Source organism: Elephantulus edwardii, unplaced genomic scaffold (genome assembly GCF_000299155.1).
Source record: "Elephantulus edwardii isolate Elephantulus edwardi_28Jun2011 unplaced genomic scaffold, EleEdw1.0 scaffold00193, whole genome shotgun sequence".
In the NCBI taxonomy this organism is placed as follows: domain Eukaryota; kingdom Metazoa; phylum Chordata; class Mammalia; order Macroscelidea; family Macroscelididae; genus Elephantulus; species Elephantulus edwardii.
The window spans coordinates 2,322,982-2,346,863 of record NW_006399943.1 but is presented as its reverse complement, the minus strand read 5'-3'; the positions used below and the strand labels follow the sequence as shown (position 1 = coordinate 2,346,863).

General features: G+C 48.6%; 2 protein-coding genes across 2 annotated transcripts in view; one reads left to right on the top strand and one right to left on the bottom strand.

Annotated features, from left to right (window-relative positions):
* The window catches only part of SYCP2 (synaptonemal complex protein 2), a 96,377-nt gene extending 90,857 nt beyond the window's left edge, over nt 1-5,520 (top strand). The window contains exons 36-44 of the mRNA XM_006896925.1: nt 764-854; nt 1,169-1,324; nt 1,802-1,890; nt 3,204-3,298; nt 3,377-3,476; nt 4,013-4,071; nt 4,192-4,270; nt 4,355-4,411; nt 5,443-5,520. Coding sequence (XP_006896987.1) covers nt 764-854; nt 1,169-1,324; nt 1,802-1,890; nt 3,204-3,298; nt 3,377-3,476; nt 4,013-4,071; nt 4,192-4,270; nt 4,355-4,411; nt 5,443-5,520 — 804 coding nt within the window. The remainder of the gene's footprint in view (nt 1-763; nt 855-1,168; nt 1,325-1,801; nt 1,891-3,203; nt 3,299-3,376; nt 3,477-4,012; nt 4,072-4,191; nt 4,271-4,354; nt 4,412-5,442) is intronic.
* Nucleotides 5,521-13,639: 8,119 nt separating this feature from the next.
* PHACTR3 (phosphatase and actin regulator 3) overlaps nt 13,640-23,882 on the bottom strand; it is a 175,376-nt gene continuing 165,133 nt past the window's right edge. Inside the window, exons 10-13 of the mRNA XM_006896924.1 lie at nt 19,080-19,141; nt 16,681-16,821; nt 15,777-15,853; nt 13,640-13,694 (exon numbers count right to left, since the gene is read on the bottom strand). Of these exons, the coding sequence (XP_006896986.1) occupies nt 13,640-13,694; nt 15,777-15,853; nt 16,681-16,821; nt 19,080-19,141 (335 nt within the window). The remainder of the gene's footprint in view (nt 13,695-15,776; nt 15,854-16,680; nt 16,822-19,079; nt 19,142-23,882) is intronic.

Genomic DNA, 23,882 nt, shown 5'->3' with positions numbered 1-23,882 from the left:
CTGGGGTAATCGGGATGGGTGTTTCAGAGGCAATGCAATTAGCACAGGATGAAGCAGGGTTTAGGGCTGTTGTACATAGGGTCGCTATGAGTTGCAAGTGACTCGACGGCACAGAACATAAAACATGCAGGGTTATGGTGAAATTGGAGAGAGGACTGGGGTGTACATTCACAGATTCCTCCACTAAGTGGCAAAAGAGATGCCGTCTAAAGAAAGGGTGGGTGGTGGATGAGCATTTTCATAAAATAGGAAGATCTCTTTGATGTAAAGCTACACTTTTGTGACCTGTGACTTCTCATTCAAGCGAAAGATGACAATTTCATTAAGGAAGCTCAGTCTGGTAGCCTGGTGTTAAAGAGTTGTGCTGTTAACCCAAAGACAAACAGTTCTAATCCACCAGCTACTTCCTCAGGAGAAAGATGGGCAGTCTCCTCCCATGTGACTTAGAGTCTATGAAAATCCATCTGAAGATCAGCTATGAGTTGGTTCCATAAGGCACAGAACAAAATTAAGGAAGAACTAACTTGAAAGATGTGCACAACTTCCAAAACGCAGCTACAGAACTATGGCTAATTGACTGAGGCGAACGTTACACAGCATCTAGGGTAACACATGCAGTGTGGAGGAAAAGGTAGACAACAAGACAGTTGGAGCAGCAGTGGCCGCTCCTGGGTACTAAAGCCAGAGAAAAGTGCTAACTGGTGAATACAAGACTGCCTGTGTTTTTTAAAAATTTTAAAAATAACTTTCATCTGTATTTTAGGAAAACCATTTAACATCTTCATCACCCACGTCAAGTGAAAGACAACAGAAATTATGGTATAACATGTCATGGGACACTGCTCATGTATCAGGTTTGCTGTCACAATCTTGCTTTTAAAAAATTACTGAACTTGAAAGCTCATTGCTGGAGAGGTAGAACGACCTCATAGCTGACTCTCCAGGAGATTTTCAGAGGCTATAAATTGTACGGGAGGAGGGTTAGCAGCACAACTCCCCGGGGCCTTCACTACCAGACCTCAGTGGGAAAGTTCATCCAAAAGAAAATCCAGGTGTTTTAAGTTAGTGTAAAAATGAAAGTAAACAGAAGTTTTCTTATACAAGCAAGAAAATACTGGATACTTTCAATCATTATGACATTTTCAATTGTTTTTCAATCATTCCCAAGGCCCCACTCAACATCCTACTCACAAGCGAATGTATTTCGAAGACAATCTAAAGATTTCTGAAGAAGTAGAAATGGAAGAGGAAGATGAAGGGAGGGCAACTTTGCTTCCCACAAAACTGTCTAAATTTGAAGCCACAGCTCATCACACTTTTAAGAGTAAGTAGGTGAGCTGTCTGTGTCTGAACAGTTAATAGGATGGTTTCCTAGATTATAAGTGATCTTCTCCACAGAGAAGGCCCTGTGAAGACCAGCGTGGGTATGTTCAAGACTGATGAAGCTTTAGATCACAGAGCTCACTGTACAGGATCCTGTTGAACTAAGTGACTGGTGCTACACCTCTCACTTTTATGCATAAGTGTTACTAGAGGACAAATTTACTGATGATTTGTCATAAAACTAGAGGTAGTTTAAAAAAACCTCAAACTGGTCCATGTTAAGAGCATTATTTCTGCCTTAATAGCTATGCCAAATGTTTTTTAAATTTGAAAATAGAAGTATGAAAGCCTTTATTAATACTTTGTAGATTACAAATAGAATATTAATTCTTTAACCTCATGACATGCCAGTTTGTATTTGAAATACATACACTGTAGCCTTTTTTGGTACTATCTGAAAGTATACCTATATTTTCAGCGTATCAGCTTTATATTCCTGAGAACAGCTGGGAATTTGAATATTCAAGTGTAGGAGTGATTAATGACAAACTTAAGAAAAAAATCCAGGTGAGTAGTTCTTTAATGTTAGGTGCTATCGACTGCAAGTCACAGCAAGCCTAGGAATGATAAATCGGAACCTCGCCTATCTAGTGTCCCCGTGAGCCCATTCCTGCAGTCAGTATCCTGGAGGCTCTTCCCTCTCTGACCTCCCCGCTCCCAGCACGGTCTCTTTTCTAAGCATTGGCCCCTCCTGACAACAACGCCCACAGCACAATACCAAGTCTCACCAGGCTTGCCTCCAAGGAGCACCCTAGTTGCATTTTTTCCAGTTATGATGTTTATAGCAAATAACATACCACAGCTTCTAATTGTCTGTTGAGTAACTTGGTCCGTTGGCACTAAGCACGCATCCATGAATGCACTTCTCTCTCATACACCTATCAAAAATTATGTTAAGCACAAAACCTCTTCCGTGAGCAAAGTTTCTCTTACCTTTCCAGTCTGTGTTAAAGGGGGCGACTGCAGTCAGAGCAGCCCCAGTGCACTTTTTCCGCAATCTCTGCCTCTGTGCACACAGCTCCTGAAGCTCCACTAGAATGAGGAGCATGGAAGTGCTTTCAGAAACAATTTTCAGTTCCTTTCAATGGTTTTTCCATCTTCTGCTCTCAGAGCACACTTGGGAGAATAGAGTTCCTCTATTTTCTCTGGTTAACAAATGGATTTTTCTGCAGAGATTATCATCTCTTGCTTCCCCTGTTCTTTTGTTAGCAGTGCTGGTGGCTGGTGTCGAGTTGAAACCGACCCATAGCTGATCCTCCAGCAGGTTTTCAGAGGCAGAAAATCCGAAGGAAGGAGATTTCCCGTCCTCCTCTCTTGTGGAACATCTGGTAGATTTGAACTGCATGCCTTGGGATTGCAGCATGGCTTCTTCCCATTAGGCCACCAGAGCTCCGATGTAGGGGTTGTTGTTATGTGCCATCAAGTCGCTGGAATTAAAGTTCTGTAGTCTGCTGTGTTCATCTGACTAGATGTGAATACATCTTTTTGCAAGCCAAAAATATTTCAGATGTGGCTTTGAGTCTGTTTCTGAAGAGACTCATGAGAAATGACATTTCCGAGATGTAATGTCCTGTATGCTAGCAATTAACTAGCACGGCAGCCTTCTAGAAGCTGATGGAATGTACCACCATCTCTATTGCTTACTGGCTTCGCTGAACAGTCAAGTTTCTAGTTAAGTTTCTTAGCCAAGTTTCTAGTTCTTATACATCTTACAGGAAAAGTCAGTTCTCTTAATATTTTCTTGATTATTATTTATTTTTAACTTAAAAAAAAAACACCAAACCAAACAACCAACCAAACCTCCTCTTATTATTTTTCAGACCAACCACAGAAGGATGGATTCTTTTACTCAGAAGTCTTGGAAAACAGCTCAACAACATATCATAGCAATGAACCATCAAATTCATGAGCATAGGTTTGTTGTAAAAATCTCTTTTGAAGACTTCTCAAAGTTATAGTTTTAAAATTTAATTTCATTTTATTTTGTTAACAGGAATGAAAAACTTGAAAAATTCCAGTTCAGCCTTATACAGGAACTAGAGAATTTTGAGAGAGAGTCACAATCTTTAAAAAATTTAGAGAAAGAAATAATGGTTCGTGCTTTCAGAATTCTGCCTATGATAGCTAAGTAAAAGTTTACATAAATAAAGAATCCTCCTTGGAGGGGAAGGAGAAGGGAATAAGAGCCAAGTTGGTTGAAAGGAAAAGCATATATAAGATGGATTATTAATTGGCCACATTAACTGTAAATAGTTGGAAAATATGAATAAAAAGCCACAAAGTGTTGTAAACTTTTCATATCACAATAAAAATGTTGCTTTCAGGAACTACAGTATAGGAAAACTTCCTCCTCCCTCCACTTTAGGTTGCTCTTAATACTTTTTTCCTTTAGAAAATGGTATTGTATTTTTCAATCAGCTCCCTCAAACTACACTTAAATAGCAGGCATTAGTTTCCAGTGAATGCCTCTGATAGAGAAGCAGAGGGAACTCAGTATATTTTTACTGGAAAGAATGCATGGTACTGGGTACCGTATAGTCATGTTGTTTGAATAACAGAACTGTAGTTAACCCTCTGTCAGATGTTGATATTTAAAGCGTAACTAGTTTTATCTATCTTAAAAAAATAGGAATTTGGGGAAAAAATATGTAAGAAGTTGAGTGTCCTTCAGAAGAGTGAAAAACAGAGGTTAGTGTCACATTTCCATGACTGAATTATATAAAAAGCTCTATTCTTACCAAACTGCCCGTTTTCATTTGACTGTTGCCATGCTTGGAAACAGAGATCCACTCACCATTTACTTGCTAGGCTTCAACTTCTGAGGGCCTCATATGAGAAAAATGTCAAGCACAACAAGGAGAATGAAGAAGATATTTTTACGTCTGAGGTATGTTCTCTCTTCTATGTAGTCTTTCTGGTGTGCCGGACTAAAAGTATAGTGATAAACTTCATCACAGCCATCTATTTACAGATGTGCTTGATGAGAGAAAAGATGAAAAGGCTACAGGACCAGATGCTTAAGGAAATGGTAAGTTGATTTAGGGTGGACTTTTCAAAGGGAATGGTCATACTTTGCATGTGTAGGGGGAGGCGTGGGGGGGTTTAACTGTGGTCCGTCAAATCGGATCAGATTGGCGCAGGAGATGATTGCCCTCCTCCAGTGGAGCCTCTGGTGGATTTGAACCACAAGTTTGGGATTGCAACACATCTTGCCACTAGGCCACCAGTGCTCCCTACTTTGTCTTTTATAGAGAAATTGCCTTTCTTTCCTTTAGAGTTAGAGGAAAAGCCATTTCAATCCCGTGTTCTAAAGTTAGGACACTAGGAGCAGCAGATTTAGAGTAAAATCATAGGAGTGGTTTTGGAATCAGCCCTACTAGAGAGGGAAGCACAAATTGCAGATTTAGAAATTAGTAAGAAGAGTAAGCTTTGAGACCACACAGGGACAACTCTACAGATCAGGGTCTGCTGGTGGCAGAAGGGTGTGGATACAGCTGCTTTGAGGCTTAATGGAAGAATTGCATGCTTGGACAACAGACTTCACTTAGATTTACTGCTAACATTTCTAAACTTTCCCATGGCCTGGCAGACGAGGGGTTCTGCATCTGGTAGTTACTAAAGGTACAAATAAATCTGTCTTTGGTGTTTTCTCAAAGTTGCAGGTTTGTTTTTTTTAAATACCCAAGTGCTAATCTTTGTCTACAAGGCAAATATCACTGCAGTTACTAAGCTTTAGTAGCAGCTCTGTTTGCAGAAATAGTGGAGGTTCAAATACCTTGGCTAAACTACTGGTGTAACTGGAATCGAACAAACTCATCACAGGTTTGCTCCTTGATCTAGATGATATTGACTATTCCTTAAATTATTTCAGAGGTTACTACCAGAAGTGTGCTCATTGTGAAGTTTACCTATCAGTGATTGGGGTGCTGTTGAGGCCTGTAAGCACTGATAAACCCATCTTCCTAAAGTTCTTTTTACAAATTAATCACTAGAAAAGCTTGGAGGACTTGCTGAGGTGGAGTTCTCGTGATGATTTTTCTGTTTTGTTTCTGACCAAAGCAAGAGGAGGAGTTGCTTCATGTTCGCAGAGGACTGGTCTCCCTAATTATGCCCAATGACCAAGATGCTAACATCTGAAACCTGGTGACCAACATGTCATCTCATCAACCTTCCTCGTCTGTGACTGAGGCAACAGCAGAGTGGTCGTACAGAGACAGCTCTATCAGCTACCTGGACAAGTGTGAAGGAACCTACAGATTTCAAGAGGTTTCTTAGGGAGGAGAACAGAACCCTATATAGCACATCTCTAAGTCCCAAAGACTCTTGTCTGCACAGTTCTTTTCTAGTTAGAAAGTTTGGGGAACCAACCATCTGTAAAAGGAGTTGGCTGCTCCTTGCTATTTGTAGTAGGAAAATATCTGAATTACTGGTAAGGCCACAACTAGTTGTTTTCTTTCATAAATGAAGATGAGTCATTTAAGATATAGTATCGTCATTAGAGTGTATTCTTTAAGCTTGCCTCTAAAGAAACAGTTAAGAGGCTAAGATTCTTAAATAATGCAGCCACAGTTAGTATGACAGGGTGAAGTACCTAAATTGTTAACTTGTAGCATGTTATTGGAGATTTTAGGCTATTCAGTGTTTTCTAACAAATTTGAGTCAAAACTGAAGTTACTGTACTACCTGTTTTAGTTCTTTGTAGAAGTCTTATCTGACATTTTTTAAAACTTCAAGTATTCAAAAAATAAAAAAATAAACTTCAAGTATTCATTGTAATATATTCATCAAATTAATTTTAAACAAAATAAAGCCTTAACATGTGGATAAGTATGTTATTCAAATTTTTACCAAATAAAAATAAAGCAAAATAGCTATCTCTAGTAAGAGAAATTCTAAGCAGCCTCCCTCTAAAACACTGCTAAAAGTGGCTTCATAGTCAGATAAGGCAACAAAATCTTTACATTTCCATCAGCCATAGCCTTTTCCTGAAAAGGTAGTTCACAGGACAGTAACAGCACACGACTATTAACTGACTCTGGAATTACAGCCCAGAGCTGCTCTGGGAGTCAGAACTCACCCCCCCGCCCAACGCTTTCGGTTTGTGCACAGTAAGAGCATCACCCTCTCAGCCTGCATTCGCTGACTTTCCAGGCTGCTTGTCCTACCACTTCTCTCCCATCCTCCCTTTGCCCTTCTGGATGTCTCAATCCCACAGAGGATCCACTGTCACTCGTAAGAGTTCACAACCCTCCTCCCCAACGTGATTATCATTGAGGAAGAACGACACAGCTTAGATTTGGGCCACAAATTCAAGTAGGCCAGAGGCATTGCTCAGCACCCCTTCCTCTGCCCTGAGGAACTGGACTTCCCATACTCCTGAGTGTTACTGCAGATCAGCTGGTGGCTTTTCCTAATAGTTTCCTCATCTGCTTTTGAACATGTAGTGTGTTACTGTATTGACTGCGTGTTGCGATTTCGCTTACTCCAGTGGCTTGAAGACAATCCTTAGTCCTCTGGATCCCTTTTATCTTTGTCTCCCCACTGAGCAGACCCCGCCGGAGGGTCAGCTGTGGGACGGTTCCCACTCGGCAGCAAACAGTACCTGGGCCGTTTACGTGAAAAATTTTCAAAAGCCCCTTCTAACCCCTGCCCTCCACAGTCACCTTTCCAGTAATAGTGTTCAATTCTACTGATATCTTCCCGTCCTACCAGCTTTTGTCCCTACTCATCAATTTCCTGAAACAAACTCATCACTTTATTAGATTCAGCAAACCCCAAACAAAGTGTAATCTGTCGTGCTCAGTTTTGCAGTGACATTTCAAGTTGCAAACACTGGACTGGCAAGCAACTGCCTGCCCTTGTGTCCCTAGTAGTCTCATTTCTAAATACAGGGCTCCCACTCTTAGTTGGCATTTTCTCCTTGGCTATTTCCATCCCTTCCCTTGTTGTAATCTTTGTGTTGATGACTCCAAATGTGTATCCTGTTTTGCCTTCATGCGGAGAATATTTTCACCTCTGGGGAGGGGGTATAGATCGTAAGGAACACTGCTAACCCAAAAGCTGTACCTCTGCTGGTTCAAATCCACCAGCAACCATGGGACAAAGACAGGTCATCTCCTCTCATGACTGACAGCCTCGGGAAATCTGCTGGCAGTCAGCTACGAGTCGGTTGTGGCTCTGCAGCAACAAGGTGAGTGAATTCATATCATTAAATGCTCGTCATCGTTTCATTTCAAACAAATTCAGCATCAAATCGTCAGTGGCTGACATTGCTTATGTCGATTGTAGTTTAGCACCGTGTTGGGCTAGGTTTGCCACTCATTCTCAGCCAGAAACAGCTCCAAGATGGCAACTGTTCCAGAAACAGACATGGAGAAGAGTGAGAAAGGACCACAGACAACGTAACTGCAGCACAGCGAGGCCAGCTGCTGGGAACCGCAGGTCAGCCAACCTGCCTGAGCGCACCGGTTCCCAGGGCAGGTGTATCCTGTGAGGGGACAGCCAATGATGTGGTTCTCTTTGAGCATATTAAGTGAGTTACCTGCAAAGTGGCACCTTCTCCCAGCACTCAGCATGGTGCCTGCTGTGCAGCTTCCCAGTTGCTGGAGTCAGTTCTTCAGCTGTTCTGTCATCCTGGCCTGTTAATGGCCCTGGATCAGTCATGGCAGAGGCACACTTTTCTAGGTATGTCCTCAGCATGGCCACGTGGGTACTGGAGTAAGCCTGGTGGGAGTCACATAACCACCTCTGAGCAAACCCCCTTACCGAGAAATAGCAAAGCCCACCCTGGAATGTAGAGCAGTGCAGGACTTAGGTGGTCCCCACACAAGGGCTTTCCACCACCTGAGAGGTCATGTTCTGACCAGGACATCACGGTGGAGGCGGGTGTGGAGGGGAAGCTCGTGTGCCCACACACAGGCACACACTTGACTCGAACTCATTCAGTGGAGATGTCTGGAAAGAGAACAAAGTGTATTTTGAAAGTAATGATGCACCTATAACATTTAAATGCAGGATTACCATTGCTGGAATGTCACAACATAAATGCCATATACAGATTCCTGTTGCTTCTTATGAAAATATTTCATCTCACTGCCGTAGAGCCTGACTGCGGAGCCTGCAGTGGGTTTGCAGAAGCCATAAATCCCACAGAGACTGCCCGTCTCCTGCTGAGTGATGAGTGGACTAACGTCCACACAGGCACTGTGCGTGAGCTGGCACCGCACTTCCCTACAGGCTCACCACCAACTGTCACAGTATCATTGAACATTCCGGAACCCTTCCCGCCCTCAGTTTCTGCCCTGCGCAAGCCCTTCATGATCATCACGTCAGTCCACTTCACTGTGGGCCTGCACTCTCTCGCTTACCCCTAACCTTTCTAAGGTCTAGTTCTGTGCCCATGTTGTTAGGAGCAATGGAGTCAAGTATGACTCAGACCCTATGAACAACAGATCTGAACCTCGTCCATCCCGTGCCATCTTCACACTCCTGACACACTAGAGCCCACTGCGGCAGTCACCACGTCAGTCCACCTGGCTGTGGGTCTTTCTCTCCCATATTGACCTCCACCCTTCCCAATATCATGTCCCTCTCTCCAAGGAACAGCCCCTACCAGCAACATGTCCAAAGAGCACTTTGGCTGCACCCTAAGACATACTTTGTTCTTTTGGCCGTCCATGGGATGTTCTGTGCTCTTCTCCAACACAACTTCAAAGGCATCAATTCTTCTGTCATCCCTGTTCTTTGTCCAGCTCTTAGACGCATAGCAAGGGTATTTACAATTGAAATTAAAGACATTAAATGTGTCTATATAGAACATTGTGGACTATAGTTTTTCAAATTGATCTTGATGTCTCATGAGATTAAGGTCCACGACCTCGTAACGGCAGCTCATTTTCTCCTGGAGTCTGGCTACGATTAGGAAACTTGATAGTATCATAGCATCTGGGTCTGAAAAGCTCCCAAGCAGTTACCAAAGGAGTCAAATGGGGCCAGTGCAGTTACATTGTAAGGACCGGGATTAATGTTGTAGAACCCCTAGGGCGTATGTAGAATCAAATGGAAAACCAGCTCTCTTTATAAGCTTGCAGGCAGATCCTAAGCAGTGTTTATTACTCCAAGTAGAAAATACTTAATTTTCAAGAGCTGTGGAGCTGATGACTGATACCCACTGCTCATCTCCCCTGTCATCTGGGAGGCTGGAGGAGGGGTCCCAATAGGAACTGGTGGTATATTCTCAGTGTCAATACACTTCCAGAGAAATTAACTGAGATTGTGATCCAATGTCATGAAACATCAAGTGTAGGAATCATTCAGTAGAAAACCTTTTACTCTAAGCTTTCACTCAGTTCATAATAATTTTCCCCTGTATGTTGCTCATGATCTCCCCAACCAGTTCCTACCTGAGAATCTATTCTGAAAAGGGGTAATAACGGGTATTGGAAGCATGTGGGACTGATACTTTAGCAGGGTAATTGCTGTCAGATGCTATCTAATTGGCTCCAGCCCATAGTGACCCCATAAAACCAGACTGAAACCCCACCCAGTCCTGTGCCAACCCACCTCACTCAAGAGACTTCCTCTCACTGACCCACATGTCCAAGCAGGACATCTGTGCCCCTCCTGAGAGAACCCCAAATGGGCTCTGCTCGTGTCATGTCTTGCACTTGTTGACTGCCGTCGAGTCAAGCATGACTCAGTGACCTTATGAACAAAAGGCCTAAAGCCTTTCTGTAACTAATGTCATTTCTCCAAAGTTCACAGAATTTCCACAGGGATGTGGAAAAGGAAATGGACACCACTCCTGCTTCCAAATCTGTCTTAAAATTGGGAGCTCCACTAAACATTCAACTATGAGCAACCATTAGGGCATTTGACATCCCAATGGCACAGGGTTCAGCATCACAGCAAACCCAGATTATCTCAGTGCAGCAAACTGACAGAAGAGTGCTGTACAACTTAGAAGAGTGTTCCTCTGAATTAGAACATGAGGCCCAAGGGCATTCCACCCAACCCTCAACCAGAACAAGCACACCCACCTTACAGACTCCTGCCGAATCACCCAGTCACCAAAACGGAGCTGAGAGGTTCACCTTAAAAACAAGGAGCCTCCAGGAGGTCTTGCTGCACTCCTGGTCATCAAGTCAAGAGTTTGGATTCACCAGCTGGCCACTCAACAGGAGAGGGGAGCAATCTAGGACGACTTGCAGGATACTTAGGATTTTATATTCCCAGACTTAAGTTTGCTGAGAAAGTATAGGCATATTGCTAAAAACTTTGACACCTAGCTTCAAAATATAATCACATAACAGCCTTTAATTACCATGTATTTCCACAAGGTGGACCCCTTGGTACTAGACAGTGGTTCCCCCCCCCCCCCCCTGCCGAATCAGTTGACAAAAACTATTCAGTTGAAGTCCCTTAAAAATTTATAATGGACCTGTTTATAGTAACACACTGTCCTATTAGACTGACTTAAAGCCCGGATGTGTCTAAATGATTTCATTTCCTCACATAATCACCAATAAAATTTGTTTTAGTCTTTTAAACTGCTTAAAAGAACTGCTGTAAAGATTTAAATATCTAGTGGTGTTTGAATAGCCTTATTTTGTGAAATTAGGAAGAGATTTGTTGATGCACAAAAGTCTCATTACTACTACTGAAGGGAATAATTTCTATTGAGTTGCTCTCAGATTATTGAAGTCAGCAGAAATATTTTTCTAATTCTTCAGACTCTAATATACAGTTATCTCTATATTTCTACAGCACTAAGTTTATAGATGTGTGTGTATCCCCAGTATGGCGGGTGACCTGCCTTTTTCATTTTGGTCCTCCTCCTGGCAGGGTTAATTTGGACTTGAGACATGGTACCATGTTGGTTAGATCAGGACTAACCACACTCGGCAGCATTCGAGTGCAGTGCTCAGTGTTTTAACTGGCCTCTCTGAGCCTCTCTAACATCATTACCTGTTGCTGTTAGGAAAGCCCCAGTCAGCTCCCACTCTGTAAACACACCCGGGCCCGCAATATTGTCCGCATCATTGCCTCAAACCTGTTGAAGTCAGTGTTCGTCCAGCATCCGTGATAGAATTTTGTCTTCAACACAATTCAGATGCATTATTTTTTCTTAAGAGCATGAAATCGGGAAGTTAGAGTCACACGTTGTGATGTGACACGTCATGAACAGTATGGTCTTCCCACAACCCTTGAGTTGGGAACAAATTGCACCTTCATCTCAGTCTTAAACGTATTTACCCAGTGGCGACAGGGCTTCTCAGCAGCAAACAAGCCAGCGTGCGAGGCTTACAGGTCCTTCTACTCACAGGCGCCGTCTAGGGTGGGTCTCCAGCTCAACATGCATTTCTAAACGCTCCCGAGTTCTTGTGCTTTGGGGCCACGGAGGCTCTGAAAGGGAAGCACCTTTTCCTTTATCTTGTAATCAGCATGTGGGTCTTTCTGTGATGGAAGATTGAGTTTTGTTAAATGTGTACTCCGGCAGTGTAATTTTAAATGACAAATTACAAATGGGGGAGTGGGTAGTGCATCACACATAGCTAAAAGGTAGAAAGCAAAGTTCTGAATTGCCACAGATGAGTTATTAATAAAAGTACAAAAAATACCTGTATCAGATGCCCATAAAAGGAATGAATTTCTAGTTAGAAAGGCTCTAGATACTTCATTTTACAGCTCAAGAAACTGAGGCTGAGGGATCAAGAAACTCCTAGAAGTTCCCAAAGCAGATGAGGCAGAGCTCGAATTTTTCCGTAACTACAACTTTTTAGGAAAGACTGTTGTTCAGTGAACAGAAGCTGCAGTTTGGTTTTGAAGGCATGCTCTTCAAATCCACCAGCCGCTCTGCGTAGAAAGATGCGTACTCCTCTCCTGTGCAACGTTACCTGCCTAGGAAAACTCACTGGAGGGCCAGCTATGGGTCACTTCCTACTCAGCCACACACAGCAACATGAAGGCGCTTAGTATGTTGTGCTAACGAAAAGGTCAGTGGTTCAAATCTACCAGCAGCCTCTCTGTGGAAGAAAGAGGGGCAGTCTCCTTGTATTAAGACTCATAGCCTGGGAGACCTGACTGGAGGGCTGCTGAGGTTAAAGCAGATTATTCACAGGCATGGTGGGGTTCGTGTAGGGTAGATTACAAGCACCGTAGGGAGCTCTGGGGACCTCGTGGTAAGCAGCTGTGATCCCAAAGGCATGCGGGTTCAAATCCACCATCTGCTCTTGTGGGAAAACCCGCTGGAGGGTCAGATATGAGTCAACTCCCATAACAGCACACAAGGTGACCTGTCATACTCGGTGCTGCCCCCGGCACAGCGCCTTGGGTGAGGACAGGCTGTGTGGAGGAAGCAAGGCCCGAGACACCACCCCTCCAGGTAGCCCTGGCTGCCGCCGGTGCCCAACCTCGAGCTCTTAGCTGCTCACAAAGTGTCGGGCACCATGCCAGTGCATCCAGCACGATGGTTACAGCAACCTGGTTGTCTTGAGGGCAGACTATGTCATTCATGCACACAGGGTGGTACACACAGGTTCCACCAGCTCCCAAGGCCACTCCCCGGGTGACAGTGGCTCCGGGTGGGGACACCTGCCCAGTGTCCAGGAGGACTTGTGTCTCGGCAAGTGCTTGTTGGTACTGAGCAGCTATCCCCACGTCACCTGTGTGAAGTGTCGTCTGCGCGCCAGGGACAAAGTCGCCGTCTCCCTCACTTCCACTCCATCTCCGCCTGCATCTCTTCTCACAGGTTCCCAACCAGGTTTGCGCATGTGGACTTCCAAACTTTCTGAGAAAAGGACATGACTTCCAATGTGTCGAACTGTTTCTGGGTGAAATGACCTCTCCTACAGAGATGCAAACACATTAACTTGGGGGAAAATAAAAATCAATGGACTGGCCAAGGCCCAGCCTGGGTGCACCAAGAGGATTTACCACACACCGAAAAAGGCTCCATCATCTTAGAGTCAAAAGACTCAAAAGTAACAAAACCTGGCCTATTTCACAGACACTGTACTACCAAGCCCACTCCAAGAAAACGTAAATCTTGGGTCCATTTCCTGAAATAAGTAGTCATTTAATTAAAGAACAAAATGAACAGGAAGCAAAGTGTTGCAGCTGTCATTTTTTTGTTAGACATTATATAAAAAAGGACAAAGTATAATACAATAAATTGTCTTGTATAACAGGAACTGAAAGTTTCAAATTCACCGTGATCAGAATAAAAACGTCTTCTCAATATAACAATGAAGGACCATCACACGTCCACACGTCGGAGGCCTTGGGTGCAGCCCGTGCACCCACGTTCCAACCTGTTCAGACAGCAAAACTGTGGCCCAAGGTCCACAAGCAAAGGCCAGTTCTCTTCTGGAGAGTTTGTCAGGGATCTTAAGTGACCCCAACAGATCACACTCTTCAGACATCAAAGAGTGGACGTGTCCTCTGGTCTCCCCTCCAGAGGAAACGGTGGCAGAGCTGCACCTGTGTGTGGGGTGGTTCCCTCACAAACCCCAGGTGATCTTGAGCTGAGCTTCAGGAAAGTTCCCTGATGAATGTTCAGTGTTGGTATCAAAAATTAAACGCAAATTCTTCTCAGAAGAAAATCTCTATGGCCTGTGGAATCTAGAATTACAAAAGACAAGGACGTTAAGCGTTTCCAACAACAAACATCTGCAAACATTTTCCACAAATAAGTCTGTTGCGATTAAATGTGGCTCAGAAGGATCAATATGTAGATTGTGGGGTGGAGCTTCTCTGGTTAAGAGAGTCCCAGAGACACGCCAAACTCCAGGACCCGCTTACATCCCTGGGTTTTCATGGCTGCCTAGTAGTATAAAAGGTGCCTGTCCACATCGTGGAGGTACCCTAAAAGGGCAAGGTGTTAATAGAAGAAATGAATTCTCAACAACACAACCAACTGCAGTCACTTCAAACGCACAATAAAGCCCAAAGCAAACCCTGATGGTTGGGTCAGACTTCCAGGACTGGAACTCTTACTAGGACACACTGCCCACCTTTGTTCCCCAGAAAAACTGCAGGATTTGAACGGCCAATGTTTTAGTTAGTACCTCCACACTTAACCTACCAGGCCACAAACACCCACTTCTGTGAGGTTTTGACCCCTAGCGACCCTTACCAGGTTTCCAAGGTGGTACATCGTTATAGGAAAAGACAAGTCTTTCTCCCCGGGAGCAGCTGGTGAATGAAAATGACTGACCGCGCAGTCAGCAGCCCGACAGGTTATCTACACCACCAGGGCTCCGTGAAGTCAGGGTAGTCACCTCTGGACAGCTCAAACCACGCTGGAGTCATGTCCTCCCCTCATCTCTTCCTCCCTTACTACGTCCTATCACGGCGGGCACAATGGAGTCCTGCCACCACACCCCACTTACAGAGCAGGTCTTCCACACACAAACCTCTCAGTGGTTTTGGGGGAATGCGCCAACAGCCAAGCCATCAGGTGATTCCGACTCCTGGACGAGCCCCTAGGGTTGCCCCAGCTGGACACCCCCAGGAAAGCAGACTGCCTCACCTCTCCCTCTGAGGGACAGTTCCAGTTAAACCTGGGGACTGACTTAAATAAGGGCAGGAAAAGTGGGAGTGATTTCACAGTGACCTTCTAAATCAAGGTGGCAGTAGTTATACCGTCGAGTGAGACAAGGAGGGTCTGTGCGAGTTCTCGGTCTTAACTCTGTATTAGGGGTGCTCTGGGGGGGGCTTCTCCTCCAGAGTCCTTTACAGCCTCTGAGGACCTGCTGAGGGTCAGCGAGGAGTTGGTTCCGATTCGACAGCACACAGCTGCTGCTGGCCTACGTGGTAGCGAGCTGTGCTGCTGGCCCAAAGGATGCACTTGGCCAGCTGGTCAATCCACCAGGGGTTTTGAGGGACAAAGATGGACTCATTTGATTTAGGTGCTTGGAATCCTCATGGCGCACCAGCTAGGAGGCAGTTCTGACGGGACAGAGAGACAGAGTGGCTCAGGAGGGACTCGGGCGGTGGAATGTGTCACTCTGCCAGTTGCTAAGTCTGCAGGTTCAAACCTGCCACTGTGCTCCAGGGGCAAGGCGGGCAGCCTCCTCCCACAGATTTACACCTTGGAGACCTGTGGAGGGTCGTTCTGAGCTGGAACCAACAGCCATGGGGGAAACGCATTCACTACCTACGTCCATGGCCCGAGTGGCGTTCCACCTGCAAGCTACCTCTCACCACGATGCAGAAAGCCCACAGTGGGCAGCACTGGCACGGGGCTCTGCCTGGGGCAAAGGCTGGTTTGCAGAAACACACAGACTGTTTACCTGGAGTCAAAGCTCTCGGGGCCTTGTGACTAAGGTTTCCCCACCCCCAAAATCTGTGCCACATCTGAGTGTCAGAAAGCCCCTCCCACGTGTCCCGACCTTGTCAGGTGCTTGCTGGACGCATGAACCTCCATCTCGTTACTCTTGTATTCGTTCAGCTCTTTCCGGATAGCTGCCTGGGAGTGAGAGGAAGCGGACAGTTAGAGGAAGGCAGTCACGCTGTGGACTGACCAACACCCTACCACTCGTTTACTTCCGTCAGCTTGCAAGGGCTCGTGTGGGGCCAGCATGCAGAGGTCCCGGCCCTGGCCCACCAGGCTTGGGGGGGGGTGGTCACTGACATAGGGCATAGGCACCTCTCATCGGCCAAGCTGGGACACAAAGCAAGGAACCAAGTTGGGAATTAAGCTGTTTTTCTGTCATCTTTGGAGTCCCTCTCACTTCAGCATGGATGGCATTTGAGTCACTTGACAAACAGTATTTTACTGTGATATCTGTGGGTGGGAGAGTCACCATGGCTTTGCACCTTCTTTCACAGGGTGGTCCTCTCCCAAGTAAACCCCAGGGGCCAGCGAGACTGAAGCATTAGAGCGCAGATCAAGACCTGGGGGTGGGGGCAGAACTGCCCAATCACAGGTCCTTAGAGAAAGGGGCTGAGTGCAGCCGTTAGGCAGGGGCTGTGATCAGTGTCACCAAACACAGTGGGAATAAAAGTTTAAAGTAGAAAGTGTGGTAGCATTACCGCCACAGAAATGCCTCGGCCAGGCTAGCTTTCAGCAACCCCGCTCTGGCTGTGACACCAGAGAGGTCTCTGGGTGGCGTCAGATGTCCCCAGGGGGCAGCGCTGTCTTCCTGTAGAGAATCATTGCCCTCCACTGACCCAGCAGGACTCCGTGGGACCCCACCTGGCCCGGTCCCGCTGTGTGAGGGTGATCTCAGCAGAGCACACCGTACCCTCTTTCTCTCGATGCTGTCCCAGCAGCCCGCCCAAGGTGGCACATACCTTGTCTGCTGCCGACAGCCGCGTCCAGGGCTTGTCTGCCCTCCGGTCATAGTCCTGGGCTTTCGCCACCTCCACGTAGTCACTGAATCGAATCAGGATTTTCCTGTCTCTCAGCTCGTCAACAGTCGGCCTCTGGTTGAGCTACAGTCAGAGAGCACACGGTGAGGAAGGGCCGGCAAACCCACCAGATCTCTTACCGATCTTACTGCAAGTTGGAAATTCCTTTCTCATTCAGCTACTCACGTTTCATGCACCAACTCCCAGCGTTTGGTCCAGAACATCCGTGTCACACTCACAACGTAACCACTTTCCCCACTTCTTCCCTGTGATTCTAATTTCCACTTCTCCCCAATACCCCTCGGTATCTTCTCTTCAGTGATTTCGTGCTGATCCTCCCCTCACGGGATACGGCCTTTCCCTTCACCATCTGTACGTGTTTTAGTGGGGCAACACTTAGGGTTTAGCAGTATGCCAAAGGCAGGCAGTTCGATTCCACCAGGTGCTCCATGAGAGAAAAATAGGCAATCTCCTTCTGCCTTAGTGACTTAGTCTCTGACTCCCGTGCAGTTTACAGTCTGAAAACTCGCTGGAGGTTTAGACTGACAGGTAAGGCGCTCTAGTGGTAAGAAGCTGCACTGCAGTCCTGAAGGCACACGGTTCCAGGCACCAGCTGCTGTACAGGAGAGATCTCCCGTGTGATTAATGGCCTCAGAACCCGCTGGAGGGTCAGCTGTGGGTCGGTTCCAACCCGACAGTGGACAACCTAGTCGTCTCCTTTTCCATGTCCAGGAACCACTCAAAAATGATTCTATCTGTCCTTTCCTAAGCTTTTTAGAGGGGCGCTCTTCCACGGGTGTAGTTTTGTGGTGGATTTATTTCTCTTCGTCTTAGTCAGGATGTGCCCTTATCACACCTTCCCTTCTCGGGGTTCAGTGAACCCACTTTCAGTGCTGCACAGCCCTCCAGGTATAAATGCCCCACAGTTTCTTGAGCCATTCATCCGTGTCTATCTTTTTTGCTCTTGTAAATAATGACGCAGTGAGCATGGGGGATAGAGGAATGATGTGACAGCTGCCCCAGGTCTGATCACTCCTTAAGAAGCTGATAACATCTAAAGCAGCCAGATAAAAACCAGACCAGACAAAGGGTCCTGATTAGGCTCTCCCTGGAAGCCCTGTGAAGAGAGTCTGCCCTTGACCGTCTGGTCTGTGCCCCTGCAGTCAGGTTACTTGGGGTCCCTCTCAGACCATGCAATAAAGGCCTGTTCGTTTCTTGGGACCAGTTTCCTTCTTTCCCTCCTGCCCTCGGCTCTAACATGGGGTGCATCTATCTGTTATTTCTTTGGTTTGCAGACCTAGTAGTGAAAATCCACTTTCCTTAGGCACTCAACACAGACCAACACATTCTAACGTCTACGAATCAATGCAAAGTTCTAGGGGCTGGAATCCTGAGCTCAATGACCAGGCTCATGTGGTCTACTCCAAAGTCCCGGGTCCCTTCCCCACCACGCTTCTTTGGAAGGGCCCCATACAAGGTGGGCTCAGAGCAGCTTCCATCCTAGGCGCTCAGCATCTCACATCACGTCCTCACCCCAAAAAGGCCCACAACTCAGGAGCCAGACTCCGCAGGCAGGTCTGCCGGCCTTCACAGGGCCAAGGCCGCTATCCTCAGAACGCATGACCGAGGAGGAAGACCAGGGGCTTTGTGCTCAGGTCCCACGGGCCACAGGTGCTGCGTGTGGTACATTTGGAAGGTCTGCGGCCCTCAGCAAAGGGACGTGTTCACGCCACTCACTGGTACAGCACGCGGTGGATCTGTGTGTGCGCGTGTGGGGGGCGGTATATACCGGCATGGGCTGGATATGTGGGGGGGGGGGGTGTGGTCTAACACTGACACACAGTAGGTAGATCTGTGGGGGGTGTGGTCTACACAGGTATAGGGTGGATCTGTTGGGGGTGTGGTCTACACTGGCAAGTGGTATGTCTGTTGGGAAGTTTGGTCTACACTGCCACACAGTAGATCTACCGGGGGTGTGATCTATACCGGCACAGGGTGGATCTGTGGGGGATGAGGTCTACACTGACACGTGGTAGATCTGCGGGGTGTGTGGTTTCACCAGCACGTGGTGGATCTGCAGGATGCGTGGTCTACATTGGCACACGGTGGATCTGCGGGGGGTGTGGTCTATACTAGCAAGTGGTATATCTGTTGGGGGGTTTGGTCTACACTGGCTCGCAGATCTGTGGGATGAGTGGTCTCACCAGCATGCGGTGGATCTGTGGGGTGTAGGCCCCCAGTGCATGGACCACTGGTACCGTGGACCCGGCCTCTGTGGGGTGCAGCCTTCGCCACTGTCCGCCTCCCCAGGAATGGGAAACGAGGCGCACACAGCACGGTACCTTTCTGGTCAGCCGCTGCTTGATTTCTCTCCGTTCCTCCTGCTCCGTCTGGTCGTTCCTTTCTGTGGAAGAAAAGGGCAGAGGAGATGTGACAGCGGCAGGCGGGACCATCGCCTCCTAAGCCGGGGCCTCTGCTCTCTACTTGCTGGTGGTGGGACACTGGGGACCCCCCAGGGGCTGCTTCTCTGTCCATCACTGTCGGGAGATGGTGGCCACTGTGTCACACAGACCATCTGTACAAAGGCGGCTTTGTTGTCATCCCAGCCAGAGTGCTCCTCGGCCCCCTCCACAGCAGAGGGGACGTTTCCAATCAGATCAGCAGACAACTGTGCCTGTCTCTGCTCCTCCCTACCTGCAGCATGTCTCCACCTGCGTGGAGTGTTGGGCTGCTGTCATTGGTTCAAAGCTATCAGCTGCTCCAAGGGGGAGAGAAAGAGGTGGCTTCCTCGTGTAGAGGTACAGAGCCTCACACTGGGTGGGAGGTGGAGAGAGGGTGGAAGGCGGAAGCCAGAGAGGGGGGGCCAGGTGGAAACCGGGTGGAGGCCGGGTGGAGGGCCACCATAAGTTGGTCTCAATTCCAGGACGAGGGGTGCGGGGTGTTTAAGCATCAGGCTTCTGGCCCACAAGCCACTGCACAGGAGGTGGTGTGTTCCCCTTCCATGGAGATTTCTAGCCTTGGAAACTATGGGGCAGTTCCACTCTGGCTACGAGTTGGAACGGAGTCAATTACAAATAGGGTTTTTCCCATGTTTGGAGTTCCTGAGTGGTGCAGCTAAGAGCTCGGCCACCAGCCACAACACAGAGGTGCCCAGAACCTTTCAGAAAACCAGCTACTGAAAACCCATGGTGCACAGTGGTCCTCTGCCCCATGCAGGGGGCACCGTGAGTCGGTGCTGACTGTGGATTTCTGCACCTAGGAACCCAGATGGCTCCGAGCAGGTGGCAGCGCGGGGGAGCAAGCCGACAGCGGGAGGTGCCTCTCGTGGCATAGACACACACGTGTTTTACTCAGCGAGGGGGCACCTGCCTCTGATTCAGGGCAATATGACTGTCCATTTCCATTTTCAGGGGGTTGTTCTGCATCTAGAGGCACCCCACCCCAAAGCCAGCAGACGTTTCACTGCTGAAGCCGAACCCCTCATACGGCCAAACCCCAGAAATCCTTCAAGCTAGTTCTGCTGCGGCCCCCACCCCAGGGCACCACAGTGCTGGCTGTCCCCTGTAGGAAGGCTCCTCTGAAAGCAGCCAGGTCCCTGGCCTACAGCCTTCCCGGGTAGGTGGTGATATTAGCATGCAAGCCGCATCACACCTGCACTCTGAGCTAAAAATAGGCAGTGGGAGCTGTAGTAGGGGCTGCTCGCCTGGGGCGCAGCCTGTTCTATTTCTGGAGCTCACTGCTACTAAATATAGCCTGGCTTCCTCTCCCGGAGCAGGTTCTAACCAGCAGGCTCCTAGAAACACTTCCAGGGCTGGAAGAGGGGACCCGCTCCGCAGCCAGTGTCCATCGTCTGCCATCCCAGGACACAGTGCCCCACCCTCAGCCCAGGTGTGGGGTGTCTATCAGGCAGTGTCCTGACAGGTTTGTAAAACAAAAGATTCAGCTTAGATCAGGGTGTCTGAGAAAAGGAAGCGAGAGCCAGTTGTGTGTGGATGGTTTACAATCTTAGTGACAAACGAGGAACATTGAATAAACTGGAGCCAGAAAGTGAGGAGAAACCCAAGCCAGCACCTCCGAATGGCTTCCGACTCACAGGGACCCTGCGTGTGTTCCAGGCGACACTGGGTCTCCAGGAGCAGATCACTGGGCCCCCTTCCATGGCCGCTCTGGGCTTGAACAGCAGACCTTAGGTTAGACACACAGTTTGCAGTGAACAAAGCTGGCGAGGAAATTACAGAAACAGCAACAGGGTGAAGGCCGCACAGACAAGGCTGAGAGATCAAGTGTCCGCTTCCCTGAACACACTGTGGATGGACCCCACGTCCTAGTGGGAAAAAATACCAGCAAGCAGATTTTCCCCCCGCCTCCAACCTATGGAAAATGCCATCGTCCTGACAATAGGGCAGGTTCTGGAGATCTCCTCTCTGAGAAGGTTGGCCAGGTCTCTCCCACAAAGCCCCTCCTGCTAGGTAAGCTCCTGCTGGCCTGCTTCCCAGCCAAGGGTGGGGCTGTCCCATGCTCAACTCCAATGTGCAGCCCCCCACTCCCTGCTTCCTCCAAGAAAACTCAGCGCCTCAGAAGGACCGGGGTCTGATGTGGCTTCAGGTGACTCTGCTCTGACTCCTGATGGCTCCAGAACCACACCCGTGGTTCTGTGACCTTTAAAAGCCGGTCAGCAGTTGTCTTCTAAGGCCCCTGGGGGGTCTAGCTGGGAGCCGAGCACCTAACCATCTGTGCTATGCGGGCGTCCTCCACAAACCTCAAGACATCTATTTCCTGAAAACAGTTCCCCCCATGAGGACAATACGTGAGCCAAAGGTCACGTATGTCAGGGTCAAGGGCAAGCAGTCCTGGTAGGCCTGGGGGCAAACTGCCTCCAGCTCCCTGTCAGCGTTCACCTGTGAAGTCCTAACACTGCAGGGAGCTGTGTTCACCAGCAGGTGGGGAGCCCACAGGGGAGGGCGAGAGGTAACAAGGGCACAGACAGCGGGCACGAACCGCGGCTCCTGGCACAGCGTGGGCTTGAGAAACCACAGTCACCGCAGTCACCACTCCTAAGATCACCACCGCTAACACCACTGCCATCATGTCACCACACTGCCGCCGCCGCCAACACCACCACCATGGCACCAGCATCACTGCAAAATCACCATTGCCATCATCACAATCATCACACCAGCACCATGACCACCACCACCACACTGCTGCTGCCACCACCATGCCACCACCGTCACCAATCATTATCCCCACTGTCACAGCCACCACCATCACCACACTGATGCCACTAACACCCCTGGCACACCCCCACCATCATTGTACTGCTACTGCTGCCAGTGCCATCTCCATACCGAACCATTAACCTTCACCACTGCCGTCAACCACACCACCACCGCCTCCACCATCATCACTGCTAATATCACAACCATCACCTCCACCACCATCTCCACTACAACCAGCACCGCTGCCACCATCTGACCGTGGTCATTACCATCACAATCGCCACCATCATCTTCATCCACGGAGACGCGGTAGCAGTGATGCTCCTACCGCCTTCAAAGCACCTGCAGAGCAGAGTGTCCCCCAACGGGGCTGCAGTTAAGTCGTGCCCCACCTCGGACAGGAGCAAATGCAGGTGTTTATGTTCTAAGAACTGAGTTCTAGTGGAAGATGTAACGTATCTGGGGGCGTCCGTGTGTCGGGGCCTTCAAGCATGACGCCAACCAGGCCGTGTACGGTGACTATTCTCAGGCCCAGGAAACAAAACCAATCGCATCCCCACGCACTGCGAGCATCGGGCTCTTGAGGCTCCCACTCCTGGCCCTGAGCTTCAAAGCCAGGAACACGCCTGGCGGGGGCTGGTAAACAACCTGACGGCCACGGGCATTGTCATGGCCACAGGCATGCAGGACCTCCATTCTCCTCTTGCTAAGCACTGGTTCTATTTTGAATGCTTTCTCAGTGATGTGTGAAGAGTACCACAATTAGCAGCCTTGCTGGTGGGCGGAGCCGGCCGGCTGACGAGGAAGAGGTTCCTCTGAGCACAGGTGCCCACATGGGGCTTTTAACCCTGCTGGTGGCACTACTTCCCAGCCCTGGCACCAGGCAGGTCCAGGTCAGGACAGCAACTTACTCCCAGGAGGCTTACACGCTCCCACAGCAGAGCACACAGACACCAGGAGCAGCAACAATCCACAAGTGACCTGAAGACAGAAGGCAAGACCCCCAGAGCAGGACAGGGGACGAGGAGGCCCGTGCCACACAGCTCTGGCCGAAGTGCGTCTGCACTCATATCTGCTGTTGGAAAAACGACCACAGCAGTGGGAAGCACACAGAGCAGTTCTGTCCTACAGGCGTGGGAGTGGGGACCGAGCCAACAGTGAAGGAAGATTACAGGGCTAGTAAGTAGGTGACTTAGATTTTGTGTCTGCGACCAGAAGAAATGATTATAAGCAGCTTAGTTCTCAACTGTAAGCCTGGAAGCCAGCGAGAGCTAAAGAGCTCTGGTGGGGCCGTGAATTATGTGTCGGCTGCTAATCCAAACATCAATGGTTCAAATCCACCAGCTGCTCCTGGAGAGACATGTGCCTGCCGTTTCCTCTCCTGGAGATTTGCTGCCTGGGACCCTCATGGGGGCCCAGAGTGCGTTCTGCTTCCCCCCGCCCCCCCCCCAAGTGCTTGTTCCAGGCGGGAGCTCGGGCACCACTGGGGCTTCAGCACTTGCAGAATCTTTGTGCCACTTGCGGGGCCTCGTCGGGGTGGGGGTGGCAGGCAGCCTGCAGGGAGACACTGCCGCCCTCCTTTGTGCTCTGAGCTGATGGTTAACTAACTCGGAATAGGAGGTCTGGCTGGTGCTGGAAGGTTGTCCCTTTTCTAGAGGGGGCGCTTCTGTGGCTCAATTTTCCTGGGGTGGGGAGTGCTTCTCTTTCAGCATTCCTGGCTGCTTACGTGGAGGGGGACAGGGCACCCAGTGGTCAGAGCTGGGCCAGGTGCGAGGGTGAGGCACAAACGGAGTCCCATGTTCCCTGCCCAGTTCACATAAAGGGGGGACAAGACACCTAGTGGTCAGAAAAGGGTTAGGTGCGAGGGCCGGGCTCACTGGGAATCCTGTTCCCTGCCCAGCTCACATAGAGGGAGACAGGGTGGTC